The following is a 17,459-nucleotide window of genomic DNA, read 5'->3' as shown; positions in this document are numbered from 1 at the left end:
CTCAGCACAGCCCCTGCTGAACAACAGCAGCCCCTTAAGCAGAGCATCAGCCAGGGCTCCCACGTGGTTGGGTAGTCTTTGGGGGCACACAACTGGGGATCCTACCAAGGAGTGACAGGGGACACACCAGGGGCTCAGACTGGGGTGTGGGTGAGGCTTCACAGGGGGTTGGGGGGGAAGGCCACTGGGGTCCCAGAGAACTCTTTACATGTGGCAGGACTCCAGCTGAATGAAAACAGCCCAGCCCAGGGGCAGACTCTGAGCGCATGTGATGCTGTGCGAAGGAGGGGAAAGAGAGGCTCAAATGTGCATGTGCTAAAGCAACTATATTCCAATAAAATTTTTTAAAAATAATAAAATCAAATAAAATCATAAGAGAATTCTATTTAAAAATGTGCATGTGCCCCTGAACATGGGGAAGCACGGGCAGGGCTTAGGGAGGAGGAGCCAGGGTTTGTATGTGAGTGAGAGAGGGTGAATGAAGGAACCAGTGACAAGGCCCCTCAGTGTCTTCCCCAAAGCACTTTAATGCACACACCACCCCACAGTTGCTGCCTGCTGCAGCAGGGGGAGGGGGAGCAGAGAGGCCAGTGCCACCTGGAGGCTCCCACGGCTTCCACAGCCCGGTATGCCTAGGGGGGCTGCGCCCACACACATTCTCATCAGTACGTGAGGGGCGTGAGGATGAAGAGGCGGTCTTCCTCTTTGCGGATCCAGCGCATCAGTTTATGGATGGCACTGACGGCGGACGCCTTGGTCCCCAGTGGGCTGTAGCACATGTAGAGCTCAAAGGCGCCCGTCACCTGGAGGAGGGGGCACAGGGTGGTCATCCAGGTGCCCAGGACCCCGAGGCAGCCCAGCCCACCCCACGGCCACCTTACCCAGGCCAGGAGGTTCTCGTTGGGGCCGGTGTAGTAGATCGTCTTCAGGGGGCGGGAGGCATTGTGGGCGCGGCTATGCAGGTACTGGTAGAGGCCCAGCAGCCGCTCCTGCTCCTCTTCACTGTCGTAAGGGGCCTCAATCTCAGGGCTGGAGATGGGGGAGTGGGTTCGCAAAGGAATGACTCCCACTGGCTTCTCTGGAAATCCAGAAATGCCTATTCCTAGCCAGGGAGACTCCACCATGTGGCCTACCCTCCGGATGCCATCCCACCCACAACCAAGACACTGTCTCCTCCCTGCTGAAGACTGCCCAGGACAGGGGTGGGGGTGGGGTGGAGTGGAGCCCTGGGAGTCCACCCAGACTGCAGCCCTCTTCTCCCCTCGCCCCCAAGTTCATGGCAGTTTTGGGGAACCTCCCTGTGGAGAAGCCAATCTGAGTTTAGGTGTCCTAGAGAGAGTGACAGGACAGGAGGAGAACTGAGTTGGGAACCCTCCGGACCAAAAAGGGGGTAACAGGAGGATAGAAGAGGCCTCATTGGGCCCCAGCCTTTCTGTTGGAGGAGGTGGAGGAGTCCTGCCTGCCGGCTGAACCAAACTGACCCCAAAGGCAGAGTAGCTCCAGGGCCAGCAACCCAGGAGACCTCGGTGTAAGCTTCCTTCCCTGGGTGAATTGGGTATTTCAATGCCTTCTGGTAAATGAATAAAGTAGAGAGGTCTAAGCTGATGGGGAGTAGGGTGATAAGGGGTGGGGTTCCCTAGGGTCAGAGTCAGACAGACACAGCAAGTCGGCTCATTCCCAGAGGGGTGGTCAGCTTCAGGACTGCATAAGGGCTCAGGCCCAACCGGCGCCCTCTCCCCACGCCCCTGTCTCCCTCCAGCAGTGTCCCCAAGGCCCGCCCTCACCTGGTGAAGAGTCCTGAGCTCTTTGACTTATACAGGAAGTGGCGCAGATCGGGGACGCCCACCTGGGCAACACTGTAGTAGGGTGTACGCAGTGCCTCCCTGAGCGCCAGGTGCGCTCCGCGCTTCCGCAGGCGCTCCTGAAAGCGACGGCGGCAGTCAGAGACCGCAAAGAAGTCCTCGCGGTCGGTGGAGACAAGCAGCAGGCAGAGATCCGTGTCAGGCTCCAGGTAAGAGATGTGTGCGTGGAAGAAGCCAGCCGCGTTGAATTTGGGCAGGCACACTGGCGTCCAGGCCTCGCCCTCGCGGAAGGACGAGGAGGAACTTATGAGGTTGAAGAGCAGGTGCAGGTCGATGGGATGCAGGAATTGGTCCTTGCGGCGCACGAGGGCCACGAGCTGGTTGCGCGCCAGCAAGATGGAGAAGACCAGGCTGCGGGCGCGTGCCTGCTGCAGGCTGGCACTCACCACATCACGCACCGCCGCCGCCAAGGGCAGGCAGCGCGCCGCCCCCATCAGGAAACTGGGGTCTCGCGCCATGAGCTGCAGCAGGTTGTCCGTGATGCGCTCGGAGCCTGAGAGCAGGCGCCGCAGGTCATAGTTCTGCTTCTGCTGGAAGATGTGGCTCAGCTGCGCACCCGTAAGCAGGCTTAGGATCTGGTAGTAGATGTAGAGCAGCTCCTGAGCTAGTTCCTGCGCCGACTGCCGCGTGCGGGCCACCGCCACCAGCACCAGCGGGCTCCGGCGCACGAACACTACCTTGTAGCCATCTGGTGGGGTGGATGCATGGAGGCGGCATCAGCGTCAGCCCCTCTCCCGGGAAAGCCCGCCCGGATTGGCCTGGCCCAGCACCCTCAGAGCCCCGCTTTCTCGGCTGGAGCCTGCCACTTTCGCGCACGTGTGTGTGTGTGTGTGTATGTGTGTGTGTGTGTGTGTGTGTGTGTCCAACTCTTGCGACCCCAGGGACTATAGCCCGCCAGGCTCCTCTGTCCATAGGATTTTTCAGGCAAGAATACTGGAGTGGGTTGCCATTTCTTTCTCCAAGGGATCTTCCTTACTCAGGGATCCAACCCAGGTCTCCTGCACTGCAGGCAGATTCCTTACTCACTGAGCTACCAGGGGGTCGGCGTCATAGACTGGGGAGGCACTTCAGGACAGTGTGTTTACACATTCCTGGGACTTCCCTGGTGGTCCAGTGGTTAAGACTCTGCCCTTCCACTGCAGGGGACTCGGGTTCCATCTCTGGTTGGGGAACTAAGATCCCATATTCCCTACAGTGTGCCAAAAAAAATTATTTTTTAAAAAATTAAAACAAAAATAGAAAAAAAAAGCCATAAAAAACGGAAAGAAAAATTTTTTAAAAAAATTAAAAGAAAACCCTCAAATAAACAAACAAAACCCACACATTCTTGGGCTAAGTTAAGTGGCAAGAGCTGGGTGGACTCAAGACCTGCAATTTTTTGGTCACCACCCCAGGCTTCTTACTCTAAGGGCAAAGTCTATGTGCAAGCCACCTTTGAACCTCACAACAGCTCTATGAGGCAGTCAGTGTTGTTTCCCTGTGTTCCCAGATGAGGACCTGGGGCTCTCTGAGGTGGAGGGACTTGGTCACACAGTATATCCCAGCCCTCTAGTCCCTGGGGGTCCAAAACCTGCTGTGAATGAACTGTGTCGCCAGGGAGACCTCCCAGCACCCCCTCCAGGGGGCTCACCTGCATGGATGGAACGGATGGCATTCTTGTCAGCCTCTAGGAAGGACACCAGGGCCACCATGACGCCCATGGTGCTGGAAAGTGCCTCCTCGGACCCGTAGCGGGAGTACACAGGCTTCCCTGCCTCGCTCAGCACAAAGACATGCTTCTGGTGCCGGCGCCAGGCCTCGGCAGCCTCTTCCTCATCCCCTTCGCCAGCGCCATCCCTTGGGGGCTCTGTGGCTGGTCGCCTGGCTGCCCCTGGGCACTCTGGCCAGTCCTCAGAGCTTCCTGGAAGCATCTCCTCCTGCAGGTCTCGGGCGACACCTGTCAGCTGAGTGCTCAACTCACTGAAGTCCTGGCTGATCTGACGCATGTCTGTAGCCAGAGGTGGGGGACCCCCGGCACCCTCCTTGGGGCTCTCCCCAGAAGCCGCCCCATCCTCTGATTCAGTCAGGTCCTCGTAGGAACGGGCGTGGACGAACATGGCGCCCTCCTGTCCGGCACCTGCCAGCCAAAAGCACTGGAGCTTAGAGTGGTACCTGCCGGCAGACCGATTCACCAGCATGGCGCCCCATACAGTGCTCTAGCTTGACTGCCTGAGGCAGTTGTGATGAGGCAAGCCACTGCTCCCTCCGGGTATAGTCTGCTACAAGTCATGTGACTTACAGCTCACTGGTCTCCTCACACTGGGAATAAGACCCAAATCCCTCCAGGCTGAGGTGGTGGCTGGTTTCTGCCTGTCCCTCTCACTCTCATCTCACAGTCCCTCGCCCTCTGCTCTTTGAATACCCTCCCCTACCTCAGGGCCTTTGCATCTCCTGTTCCCTCTGCCAGGAAGGCTTTCTCCCACCTCTTCCCAGGCCGGCTCTCCCGTCACACTTCAGCTCTCAGCAAAGATGTTAGTTGGCCCTGTCACCTGGCCCCTAGCCCCAAGCTCTCTATCACATACCCCCTCCTTGACTTCTCATGGGGCGCTTATCAGCCATTGCCCTTCTCCACAACTGCAGTGGAGCTCCCCCTCAAGGGCAGGAACCTGGTTGCCCATCGCTGTGTGCCCAGTACCTCACCCTACATGGAATACCCGCTGTGCTCAATGAATCTCTCTCCTTGGGAGATACCTCCCCAAGCCCATGCAGGGACCCATGGCTCTGAACCCCCTCCAGTGGAATGCTCTCACTAGCCTGCAGCTCCTCCAAGGCAGAGACCAGGTTGATCTTCCTTTACTGAGGTTTTTTTTTTTGGTACAGAAGAGTTTAACAGTTACATTTTGAGTCTCTATTATGAGTTCAGCACTGTACCAGGCATCAGGGTACAACACGGGTACCCACAGCTCTGTGCTCAAAGAGCTCCCGATCTTGTGAATGAGAGAGATGGGCAATACCTACACACACAAATACAACCCTATAAAACTAGTGTTCTATACAGAGTGTGGTCAGAGCAGGCCTCTCTTGTGAGGAGATGACATTTAAGGTGAGAGCTAAGGGAGGGAGAGGGAGCCAGGGAGGGACCTGTAGGCCCAGGAAAGAGGAGGAAGGCCCACATGGGCAGTCAGACATCACAGGGCAAATGGCACAACATGGAGAGGAAGGCCGGAGGCAGACTGAGCCTGGATCCCTCCAGTATCCCCAGCTCATGACAAATAGCCAGTGAGGGAGTGAACACATGCATGAATGAGTGGGAGCAAAGGAGTGGCTGGGAATTGAGACTGCCCAGGAGGCTGCTCTGGCTGTGAGCTGGCTGGGGGTGCCCGAGGACCCTGCCCGTACCTGGCTCCATCCCCTGGGCCAGTCCTGGTGTGGGGCTCTCTGCTCTCTCCACACTCTGCCCATTAGAAGGCGCCAACGTGCCATCAGGGCCTTCGCTGCTTCTCTTCCTCTGCATGTCAGCGGCCATCCCTTGGGCTCTCCTGTGGAGCAAACAAAGGCATCATTGAGGGGAAGGTGCTAGTGGCAGGGCTCACTGGCACAATTAACTGTGCTTAAGTACAGAAAAGTACCCCTCACCAGGACCCAAGTAATTCAGACCTCTAGGGAATGGGTTCTGAATATGCCCTTCAAAAAAAGCGTGCTCTTCTTTTGATGATTATGAAAGGAAGAACACATGGTATCTATTCACTGTAGAAAACTTGGAAAATAGAAAAAAAAAAAAATAGAAAGGAATATCACCACTGCCCCACCATTCAGGATCTCTCACTGTTCACATTTTAGTATATTTCTTTCTAGGGTTTTAAAATTATTTTTAATTAAAAAAACATTTATTTATTTGTCCATGCCCTGTGGCATGTGAGATCTAATACCCTGGCCAGGGATCGAACCCATGCCCCCTGCACTGGAAGCACGGAGTCCTAACCATTGGACAGCTAGGGAATTCCCTCTACTCTTTTTTAAAACAATGTATATAAAATGTTATCTGCCGCTGCTGCTGCTAAGTCGCTTCAATTGTGTCCGACTCTGTGAGACCCCAGAGACGGCAGCCCACCAGGCTCCCCTGTCCCTGGGATTCTCCAGGCAAGAACACTGGAGTGGGTTGCCATTTCCTTCTCCAATGCATGAAAGTGAAAAGTGAAAGGGAAGTCGCTCAGTCATATCCGACTTTTAGCGACCCCATGGACTGCAGCCTACCAGGCTCCACTGCCCATGGGATTTTCCAGGCAAGAGTACTGGAGCAGGATAATAGCAGCTAACCCCTCCTAAATGCCACAGTAGCATGCTAAGCTTATGTGGATTTTTATCCAATCCTATCACTCCCCTCTGAGGAGGCACTCTTGTCAGGCTAGCTTTACAGGTGAAGGAACTGCGGCTGAGAGAGTGTAAGCACCTCACTCAAGGTTGAGACAGGAAAGAAGCGCTGGAGCTGAAACCATTCTGTATCCTGATATTTTCCCTTGTACATCCTACCAAGAATACTTCTCCATTCAAAACTCGAGTTGACTGATCAGTTCCTTTTGATATTTAAGTGCTAAGAAAGAAGTGAGTCAGAGCAAGCTGGCTTGTCTTCAGGCCTGAGCCTTGTTTTTCCACTTGCATTTTGCATCTATTGAATCTGGCACCAGGGCTCCCCTTTCCAGTCAAAACAAACTGCGGACATGTGGGTTCTCAGTGCCCATTTGATGGACACCGAGGACAGATGCAGCCTGATCTCTCAGCCCTCCTGCAGCCTCAGGGTCAGGGGGATGTGGCCGAGAGTGGATGTCAGGAATAACGAAGTTGGGTGGACTGAGGCTCAGCCTCTATGGCCCTGAATGACAGGCTGAAGGGTCTTCATTTGGCAGGCAACATACCATCGACAGGAGACAGGTTCCATCTGAGGCATTGACCCTTTAGGGGAGACAGATTTGACTGTCCGGGCTAGAACGCAGCAGAGATTAGCCAGGGAGATTAGGCAGGCACTGCAGGCAGGCACTGCAGGCAGGCCCAGGGCTTGGGCAGGGCTGGTGTCCGTGTGAGTACAGGAGACCCTGCCTCTGCCCTGGGGCAGAGTCTGCAAGGAATAACTGAGGCTTGTCCCTTTACTATCTAGTCACCTTGGGCAAATGGCCCCACCCTGAGCCTGGCATGAAGTAGGTGCTCAAAAACGTTCATGAAGAGAGTGATTTTAGGGAGGCAGCGTCACCATCACTAGCATTGGTGTAGCCTCAGCTTCTCTGTGTCTCAGACCTCTCTTTCTGACCACCCTCTTGACCCAAAGAACTGATTTTCAAGCTCTTCTTCTTGTCATCTTTGTGGTAAGCCATGGGATCCTTTCTTCAAGTTAATCTTTTACAGAAGCTCAATGTGCAGAACAGACAGACAGGGAGGCAGGGGCCAGAGACTGGCCTGATGGCCGTTCCCACACTGCTCCTGGAGCACTACGGCCTAAGAGGGGGGACCACTGGCCAACAGCATCACCCTACACAGAGTGTGTCTTGAGTAACCTTCAAAGGAAGTTTATTTGGGAGAACATCTACCTTTGGGGATTTTCTAGGCCCACCCAAGCCTGTCCACCAGGACAATCAAGAGTGATGGTTCCCAGTGAGGGTCAGAGCCCAGAAGACCAAGGTGTGGGCCACCTTGTTTGACAAAAGGCCAGAGTAATTAAGAAGCTGTGTGGCCTCAACAGAAGCCTGGGGAGGCATCCAGAAAGGTCTCCTTTGAAACTGAGACCAAGAGAAGCAAGCCAAAACAGGCCAAAACAGCCACTGCAACACCACCGAGCCCAGGACAGTGGATGGGAAGGCAACTAGAGCATGTCCAGGTCTTGAGCAGGAAGACACAGCCCATACCAGGAAACCTGTAGACCATTATTCCACAAGCTAACTTAAACGCCAGGGTGGGGTCTGCATTGCTGTGTAAAGAGAATGACTGCAGACAGATGAGTCTGTCCAGATGCAGGTGGAGGGGGAGCCAGGGCTTTTGGACTTGGCTCCGTAGATGGAGACCTAGATTGGGACGTGCTTTTTACTAAGGAGAGGGTCCAGAAGCACTGCATTAAGTGCACATGTCCCGCATTTCTGTGTGTACTCACTTGCCCACTCCCCTAGTTGATATCTTCACATCATCTCCCTTCTTAAGCTTCCATCATCTCCCATGCTCACTCTCAGCTCTTATCAGTGAGAACCTTCCTTCTAGTTCACTGAGGAAACTGAAGTCACAAAGAGAACTTCCAAGCTGCCCACCACCACCTCACCTTACCTGCCAGACTCTGCCTTCCTTCTTCTTGCTGAGGATGAACTATCCTGGCTCCACTGAGGGCTAACACCTCCACTCCAGCCCATCTCACCTACCCAAGCATATGGCTTCAGCAGCTGTCGACTCCCCCTCAGATCATCAGTGTTCCCTTCTTCCCTATCCATCACCAATAGACTGTATTTCAGTTAAAAAAAAAAAAAGTTAAAAGACAAAAAAAAAAAAAGTGGGCAACAGATACAAAGTTACTGATTCTGGACAGAATGTCCAACTTTCATGAAACATATTACTGATGTTCAGGGGGAACCACCCACAATCAGAATCTGACCATGTCTCATCACCTCCACCACTACCACACTGGTTCAGGCCAACACAATCTCTCTGGCAGATGGTTGCCACGGGCTTCTAACTAGTCTCCCCACTTCTGTCCTTGTCCTTGGAGAGTCTGTCCTTGTCATAGTACATAAAGTGATTGGTTTGAAACAGAAGTCAGGCCATGTAATTTCTTTGCTCACAACTCTTTAACAGTCATACCTGACCCAGTGAGAAAGCCAGCTTCTTCACAGTGGTATACAAGAACCACTGACCACACGTGCTTCCCCGCACCACCACCCCCAATTACTTCTTCAACCTCATCTCCTATTCTTGCCCCTACTCGCTCTGCTTCAACCCAATTTCATGGGCTTTCCTTAAGTATAATGTAGCTTCTCTGGTGGCTCAGCAGTAAAGAATCTGCCTGCCAATGCAGAAGATGTGGGTGCTATCCCTGGGTTGGGAAGATTGCCTGGAGAAAGAAATGGAAACCCACTCTAGTGTTCTTGCCTAGAAAATCCCATGGACAGAGGAGCCTGGTGGGCTATAGTCCATGGGGGTCACAAAGAGTCTGACACAATTTTGTGACTAAACAGCAACAACCAGTATAGTGTAAAAGTAATTCCTGAGTATTCTTTCACTTCAGAACTTCACTCTTGCTGAACTTTCTGCATGGACCATACCACTCTGCTTTTCTCCTGCCCCCCACCTCACCTATTCCACTACTTGGGCAAATATCTACATGAGTCACTCTGTCATTTCCTTCGGATTGGTGCTCAAGAGGTACCTTATCAGAGAGGCTTTCCTGGAATATCCTGGATTCTTATCTCCCTAGCCCTATTTTATTTTTCTACATCGAAGTTCACCCTGTGAGCTGTAGCAAAATGTCAGCTCCATAGGCAGGAGGATTTTAATTAACACTTGTCAGATAAATAACTTTGGAAGGGAGAAGGTGAAAGATCCTCAAAAAACACCCAGCTCCCACGTAGCCTCAGGAGACTCCAGCCTGTGGGGAAGATCTGTCCTCAGTGTTTGGGGAAAAAATGGCTCTGGAGTCAGAGGGACCAGGATTAACCTGACTTGATTTTATAAGTCTCAGCTTTCTTACCTATGAAATGAGGATGATGATAGCATTGATTCACTGGGTTGTGTGAGGATTAAATGAGATAAGCATGTAGTTTGGTTACTCTGAGACAGAGTAGGCATGTCCACACTCAGCTGTCTTTAGCATATCATGATTATGTTTAGTTAACATTCAGACCATGTGCACCTGTACTTATATACAGGTCCAGTGGTCTCTGGAATATAAATTAGTCCTTAGAGATTGTTCATCCTGAGCCAGGCCTTCAGTGAACAGGCCTGGGGAAATGTGCTTCTGACCTCATGAAGCTAGGTGGGCTCTGACCTGAAATGACCCATCTGTGATGCTGGGACAAAGAGATGCCTTTGGGCCTAGGGTTGGGAGTTCCTCCAGGCTCACTGGTTCTCCATTCTGAAGTGGCGGGACAGACCACTGGTTCTCTGCTGCTCCCAGAAATCTCTCCCAAGTTGAACTCCTTTCTGCCACATGCTCCCTCTCTGTAGCCTTGTGCCTCTGACTCAAAGACTCAAACAAAGGCCACAGCACTTATCCAATGTACTGTGGCCCCACTTCCCACTGACCCCACTGGACTGCAGGTAACTGAGCTGAATACCAGCATAACTGAGTACTACTCAACATGGTACCTGCATGGGGTCAGGGCAGAGTCAGCTGGCTGGGGCTAGTGTGCACCTCATTCTGAACAGTTCCCCGACCACTTGAGATCATGCAGTACCTCAAGATCTCCAAGGCCAATCTGGGGATCCAGGAAAAAGCCCTGAAGAAACAAACAGTTCTCTGGACACTTAACACGGGAAAAAACTAGGCAGAGAGGGTGAATGGCTCACAGCAAACCCTACCCCAAACCCTACTGGATCCATAACCTGTGTGGCAGAAGCTCCTGGGTGGCTGAAGCAGTTAAACAAGAGAGGTCTCTTGGAACCAGTCCCAGAGTCTCCCGTGGGGCCCCTTCTCTGGCGGCCTCTCCAGAAGCCCCCAGGGCTGGCTATTTTCCCCAGAAGTGCTCTGCTGTGCCTTTGAGCAATGTCACCAAACAAGTTAGCTCAATGAGCCCTTCGGGTATGCCTCCCTCTTCTAGGTGCCTGGTCTGGAGAGTGGGAGGGCCTGGCAAGAACCCCTCCCTATTGGCTCCCTAGCACTCTTGCTCCCTCTTCCTGCTTAGATAGTGCCCTAATCTGCCTTGATGCTTGGGAAGTGGGCTGTCTGGGACGATGGTACCAGGGTGCTTGGATGTGTGGCAGACAGGGTCCAGGTCAGGTTCTGCTGTAGCTGCTTCAGCAGGATAGCTACTCTGTGGTGAGAGTATAGCCTGGTACTTGCCGCTGGTGGTGGCCACTCCCCTCTCTGACAAAGGCTGCTCACCCTCCCGCAGCAAACTCAAGTCCAGAAAGGGGTGGCTCACCAGGTACAAGAGGCAGCTTGGTTATCTGAGCCAGGGCACCTTTGAGAGCAAAGTCCCAAGCCGCAAGACACCTTGAGCTGCCTGCTCACCCCACAGTCAACCTCTGCCAATCTTTGAGAGTACTCTGCCCGGCCGAATCTGTGTGCGTTAAGTGTGGGAGGGTACTCCTTGGGCACTGCCGGCTATAGGACTTTGCCCTTCCAGCCAAAGGAAGAGCTCCAGGCCTCGCTTTTGTATTCCCCAGCTGGGAACCGGCTAAGGGACCCTAGAGAGACCCAGTGCTCCTACCGCAAATAGCAACGTAGACTGTAGGGGCCCCGTCTTCAAGCCCCTCCCTCCAAAGATGACAGCTCTCCAGTCTCTCGGCGCCCCCAGGCCACGTGGGTTGGCAGTCGGACTCACCTGTTTCTCGGGGAAGGGGGTAGGGAGAGAACACAGAGATTGCCGGTCACTGCCCTCTGCCGGACCCCCGGGAGGGCATGGGTATCCGGCCGGGCCCAGACTGATGGCTCAGGTTCGCAGGACCACGGCCCCCTGCGGACGCAGACATGGCCACGGCGCAGGCCACCACTCCCTCCCACCGCCCCTTGCCGATTGCCGGTTCAGGAAGACAGCATTCGCCTGCCTCTCGCGGCGGAGGCCCGGCTCCAGTCGCTGGGCCTGGCCCTGCCCGCCCCTGGTGTGCATTATGGGAAATGTAGTCCGCAGTGCACGGCCGCCGCGGGGCTGGGAGGGTCGCGGGTCTGGGCAGAGCCCGAGGCTGGGCCTGACCCAGGCCAGGGGTGGCCGCATCCTGCTCTGCCTTTTGCAGGGTCCAAGCCAAGGTCAGACACTTCCCCAAACCCATAGCGCCAGGTGGATCTCAGGCCCAAACTCCCCAGACCCTCTGCCCCAGCGAACAAGAGGTTTACTTTGAGGAAAAGGGACATTCTTTCCTCCCTAGCGCAGTTTCCCCCATTAATTGCGGAAGGACAGTGCAAGTTTCCCGGCTGGATAAATATCATAAGTGAGCCCGGCCACACTGGCTGTAAAGGATGTAGGCACACGGCTTGATGCTAAAAGGACATCTTTTCAATCACGTTTTAATATATGAGTCTCTAGAACGATAGTTCTCAATTCTGCACATAGAATGACCTGGAGAACTTAAAACACACAAATGCCTGAACTTTTGATTTAATTGGACTGGGATGGGTTCACGCATCCATATCTTTTTTAAACCTTCCCAGGTGGTTTGCCAGGGCAAGGAAACTCTCCTATGAACATTTGTAATTTCCTAGATGCAAAGTGATTTAAAAAACAAACAAGACAACATAAAGCTTTCCCAACAATTTTATTTTTGGAGAGTACTTTAAAGAAATCAAGTTAGGGATTAACAACAATACTGCTCATGTGTCTCTGAAGCAATTAAATTACTTAATAGCCTCATGGTTAATTCACCCAACAGTTTAGGGATGAAGGAAAAAGTCCAAAGTCACTCCTCTGACTATCCCTGTTGCTCCAAGCACCCCAATGCAATGTCCTGTCTCCATCTCAGTCCTATACCGGATCTGGGGGAACCCTGCCCCCGGGGCTTTTCTTACAGTCTCAGACAACTGCCACTTGGAGCCCACGTGCACAAACTGGACTGTGACTGACACTGTGAGAAAGCTGTGGCCTTTTATGAGAGATGGCTTTGCTCAGGGCTATTAAACTCATGCACATAGTTTAAGGGAAGCTTTCTCCTCCCTTTTAGTTAAGAATATGTGAGAAAATGCCCAATTCCTTAGCTATCCTTAGAGAGAGGAGTCTCTCCAAGTTTTCACAGGTCACTCAGTAATTTTTCTCCTCATTGGCTCAGGAGGACAGGCTTCCTCCCTTAGAGTAAATATCACTGATATGGTTTTACTCTCACTAGTCCTGCCATATTACAAGAGTATAAGCCAAGAAGATCTCATATTCTCTGATTTGAACAGAAATATGCTGACTACATTCCATTAACCAGAAGCTGCAGCCCATAGAATTGATCCCCAAAGAAGACAAATTTAAAGATTTCTAACATACCCAACCAACCACAACAGTCTCCAGGTGACCTCAGGGTTTCTTTGAGTCTCATTCTTGCTTTCAAGCACATCAGCTCTATCAGATAGCACCTCTGTCGCTTGGAAGTATTGCATCTCCTTAGCCAAGCAAGTGACCATATAGCCCATGAGCTTCTAACTAACGCTTAAGCGTCCTTCACTCTATGGACTTCCCTAGCGGTCCAGTGGCTAAGATTCTGTGCTCCCAATGTAGGGGGCCCAGGTTCAATACCTGTTTAGGGAACTAGATCCCACATGCTAAAACTAAAGATCCTGCATGCTGCAACAAAGATCGAAGATCCATGTGCCGCGACTAAGACCTGGCAGAGTCAAATAAATAAAACAAATAAATATTAAAAGCATAATTCTCTTAAAAAAAAAACCCTCTGTTTTAATCTACCTATTGATCTACATTTGAATATTGGGACAACCCATCCTAAATGTCACTTTTGCTTATAGAATTACAAAGAAATAAATCTAGGTCTTTGGCCTGGAGAATCCCATGGACAGAGGAGCTTGTTAGGCTATAGTCCATGGGGTCGCAGAGTCGGACACGACTTCACTTTCACTTTGGGATAATAGCACTTGTCAATTCTGTGATGGCTCTGTGGCACTGTATGACACTCCTTTAAGCCTTGGTCTTTGCCACAAACACCAAGCTAACCTGCACCTCCAGGTCAGGGGCTCCTCAAAATCTCAGCTTTCTGTTTTGTCTAAGCCCATGATTTGCATGGATCCAGTGTGTCATCTCTGGAGAAGGCAAAGGCACCCCACTCCAGTACTCTTGCCTGGAAAATCCCATGGACGGAGGAGCCTGGTGGGCTGCAGTCCATGGGGTCAGTAAGAGTCAGACACGACTGAGCGACTTCACTTTCACCTTTCACTTTCATGCATTGGAGAAGGAAATGGCAACCCACTCCAGTGTTCTTGCCTGGAGAATCCCAGGGATGGCGGAGCCTGGTGGGCTGCCGTCTATGGGGTCACACAGAGTCGGACACGACTGAAGTGACTTAGCAGCAGTAGCAGTAGCAGTGTGTCATCTCTATAGCAGCAGTAATGAGAACTAGTTGTAAGTAAGTGTTACTAGCTCAGTTATGTCTGACTCTTTGTGACCGTATGGACCACAGCCCACCAGTCTCCTTTGTCCATGGAATTCACAAGACAAGAACACTGGAGTGGGTTGCCATTCCTCTCTCCAGGGGATCTTCCCAACCCAGGGGTCAAACCTGGCTCTCCCGCATTGCAGGCAGATTCTTAACCATTGGAGCCACCAGGAGGAAGTGCAAAGGTAAAAGACCTCTGTTCTTCCACAGATTTCTCCTTTTTTTATTCCATAACTGGAGTGGCCATTTCAGAACCTGAGATGCTGTGAAGAGGTTGTAAGCTGAAGTAAAAGGCCTGATTGTATCCAGAGGGTGGGATCTGTTCCAGCCCTGTTGCTGTTTTGCTGGTGTGACTCAGGGCCAATTCTTTAATGACTCTTTCAGCATCTTCAGCAGTTTCCCCCTCCTACAAATATAAGATTATATAATACGAAGTATTCTGAACTAATAATAAAAATAGTCCTTTCCTGGAAATTTCAAAGAGGTTTTCCTTCCTGCCTTTATTGCTTTTGCAGTTCCTGGTAAAGCAACTGTCTTTCCTAATCTGCTGGAAAATTTCATCGGTGGTCCTTGTATCACCTGTATCTCTCCTGGTTCCTGTCTCTCATTTTAACATTTGATCAAGTCTCTACTTTCATTGCTGAAGAATCATGGCCCCAAGTGTGACCAAGGCAGCAATGAACCACAGGCAGCAGAGCAGCCTTCCTCTTTGCTGGGTTCATCTGTGTGAGAATTTTAGGGGCCGAAAGTAAGCCAACCCACCTCTGCAACTGGATGTTGTACTCCTCATTCTGGGTGAGGGCACTGTTCTGGATCAGCTCTTCTAAACAATTCATACTTTTTGGTCTTAGGTAGTATAAACAGCCTTACAAGTACTATGGGCCAGTGTAAGTTAAAAAAAAAAAATCCAGATGCTTCCTCTGAAAACCCTCCATCATCACCCTAAGGAGAAGGGGAAAGTTGTCAAGAGCATGAGCCCTGGAGTAGGACTGACCTGGGTTGGAATCCCCCTACCTTCTACTTTCCAGCTGCAGCAAGTTAATCTTTCTGGGCTTTGGTTTCCATAACTACAAAAGGGGATATCACGTGGTTACTGTGAAGATTAAATTAAATAATGAAGGGTCAGCACAAGGCCAGGAGCAGAGTTGTGATAAAGGGTTGTAATTATTATTGCCCAAGGAGAGTGGGAATAAGGCAGAAATAACTAGTTCCTTCATGTTTACCTCTTGGAAGGACAAAGTACTATGTGATAAGGGAGAGATCCACCAATAATGTACCAGTTTGGGAAGCAAAGTACCCACAGTTCTGTGTAGGTGTTATTCTTCTTCCCTGAAACCTCTTAGTGCTGGTGTGCCCCAGGGCTCAGGGCTGGAACTCTGCTCTCCAGTCTATAACTCACTCCTTCCTTCGCAAAGCCATCTCATCCAGGCCCAAGGCTTTAGATACCAGCACCAGTGATATGTTGATACCTCTCAGATTTGCAGCTCTAACCCTGACCTTTAATTTGAACTCTAGGCAAATGTAGCCAATTGCCAACTCCAAATCTTTTCTACTAGGCATCAAAAACAACCTACCGAAAACTGAGCTCCTCCTCTTTCTACCATAGTTGCTCTTCCCACATTCTTCCATCTTTCCAGGCAGTCTCCTAACCAGCTGGCCTGCTTCTGCCCTTTTCACCTTCAGCCTATTCTCCACACAGAAGCCAGAGGGATCCTATTTACCTGGAAATCACAATATTATTCTGTTTAGAGCCCCCCAACATCTTTCCATCTCCCTCCTTATGGAAACCAAACTCCTTTGAGCAGAGACTGTGTATCTTGTTTAGTTTGTCACCTGTCTTCAATAGCCACCCCTACTCCCATCGCCACCAGAGCAGCAAAGTGTATCAGCCTTATTCAAGTTCCTGTAACGCCAGCACCTGATCCAGTGCCTGGCACACAGCAGGTGCTTCATGAAGTTCTTGAATGAATGACTTCCAGACAAGATGCCTGAGAAGTGGAAAAGCAACCTTGAAGACTACTTAACCCAACAATCTCTTTTCTCTACAGATGAGTATTACTTTATTTTAGAATAATTTATAGGCTTTTCTTGCAGCAGACTTCTTTGATCCCATGATGTTGAATTCAGGCTCTGTAATCAGGTTACCTTCCCTGAGGGGACACAGTCTGAGGATACTGGGTAGCTGGAATCAGCAAGCATTTCACCAATGTACAATCCACTTGGAAGCTTGGAGCTGGCCATTTGAAGAACATTAGCTGTGAGAAGATTCTGGACGTGAAAAGCTGTGCTGCCGTTTTCCACTAGATTGTTGATCTGCAGATAACTTCCAGTTCCTCTGTGACCTCGCACAAGTCACTCTTGGCCAGATTTATGGCCCATGAGCTAGCAAGGCCTGGTGGAAACTGAGTGGAATTTCCTTTAAATTAGGGTAGGGTAGGGCTACTAAACCTTTAAGACAGATGATACCCAGTGTATCTGTGAATAGCACTGAAGATTAAAGGAGATAATGAAGGGTCAGCACAAGGCCAGGAGCAGAGTTGTGATGAAGGGTTGCAATTATTATTGCCCAAAGAGAGTGGGCATAAGGCAAAAATAATTAGTTCCTTCATATGTTTACCTCTTTGAAGGACAAAGTACTACTACCCACCAGTGATATTCTTGAGCTGGGAATGGCTAATTTGAAAATCCATCAGAAAGAAAAGAGGACGAGCGTGTGATTACTGCTCCACTATCCACTCCAGTGTTCTTGCCTGGAGAATCCCAGGGACGAAGGAGCCTGGTGGGCTGCCGTCTATGGGGTCGCACAGAGTCGGACACGACTGAAGTGACTTAGCAGCATCCTATGGGAGGGTTGGGAGCCAGGCTCTTATGTGGGCCACAAACTCCAGCCCCGGAAGGCTTAGGTGGAGAAGGCTCCCTTCCATTTCCTTCACATTAACGGAGAATAAGTCCTTTTTAAGCTAGGCAGGCCAGGGTCCTGTCCGCACTCTGGCAGGGAGCAAATCTCGAGAAACCCAAGCCACCCATAGACTGCGCGCTTTGCTCATACTCGAAAGAGCGAAAGAAGACGGGCGGCGGTGGGCTAAGGGCCAAACCACAACCCCCAGCAGGCCCAGCGGACCGGGGCAAGGAAGCGCACCCTCCCATTGGACGTGGGCAATAGCGTGCCCCTCACGCCCCGCCCCCGCAGGCAAGCACACACCCCCGCCCCGCCCCCGGCCCCCGCGCAGGGTACGCCGGGAGTGGAGTCGCCGCGACCCACCGCTGTATACTCCATCTCCCGGCGGGCCGAGCGCTAAAGGCGGCGGCACTTTTGTGGAGGCAGCGGCCCGGCGCGGAGGAAGTTCC

The 17,459-nt window shown here is 51.6% G+C and overlaps 1 protein-coding gene across 4 annotated transcripts; it reads right to left on the bottom strand.

Moving 5' to 3' along the window:
- Nucleotides 1-503: 503 nt before the first annotated feature.
- MON1A (MON1 homolog A, secretory trafficking associated) lies at nt 504-11,547 on the bottom strand. 4 transcript variants are annotated; one of them, XM_042236191.1, is made up of 7 exons: nt 11,354-11,547; nt 8,145-8,315; nt 5,241-5,380; nt 3,493-3,978; nt 1,785-2,550; nt 882-1,029; nt 504-803 (listed from the first exon to the last, which is right to left on the bottom strand). In XM_042236191.1, exons 2-7 carry the CDS (start codon nt 8,303-8,305, stop codon nt 663-665), a joined length of 1,842 nt encoding a protein of 613 aa, XP_042092125.1. In that variant the 5' UTR covers nt 8,306-8,315; nt 11,354-11,547; the 3' UTR covers nt 504-662. The 4 variants fall into 4 exon arrangements, with proteins under 4 accessions (XP_042092125.1, XP_042092126.1, XP_004018498.4 ...); XM_042236192.1 differs by having other exon boundaries at nt 8,237-8,315; XM_004018449.5 differs by lacking the exon at nt 8,145-8,315.
- Between the last annotated feature and the right edge of the window lie 5,912 nt (nt 11,548-17,459).

This window comes from Ovis aries, chromosome 19 (assembly GCF_016772045.2).
Source record: "Ovis aries strain OAR_USU_Benz2616 breed Rambouillet chromosome 19, ARS-UI_Ramb_v3.0, whole genome shotgun sequence".
NCBI lineage: Eukaryota > Metazoa > Chordata > Mammalia > Artiodactyla > Bovidae > Ovis > Ovis aries.
Note: the sequence above shows the minus strand (reverse complement) of the source record. Positions and strands in the feature narration are given on the sequence as shown.

Bases quoted from the DNA above. Each gene is read 5' to 3' on its own strand.
- MON1A (XM_042236191.1), bottom strand. From the start codon at position 8,305: ATGGATAGGGAAGAAGGGAACACTGATGATCTGAGGGGGAGTCGACAG. The intron at 5,381-8,144 runs GTAAGGTGAGGT...TTTGCTCCACAG, and splicing joins AGGAAGGCAGAGTCTGGCAG to GAGAGCCCAAGGGATGGCCG. The intron at 2,551-3,492 runs GTGAGCCCCCTG...CCACCCCACCAG, and splicing joins CATCCGTTCCATCCATGCAG to ATGGCTACAAGGTAGTGTTC.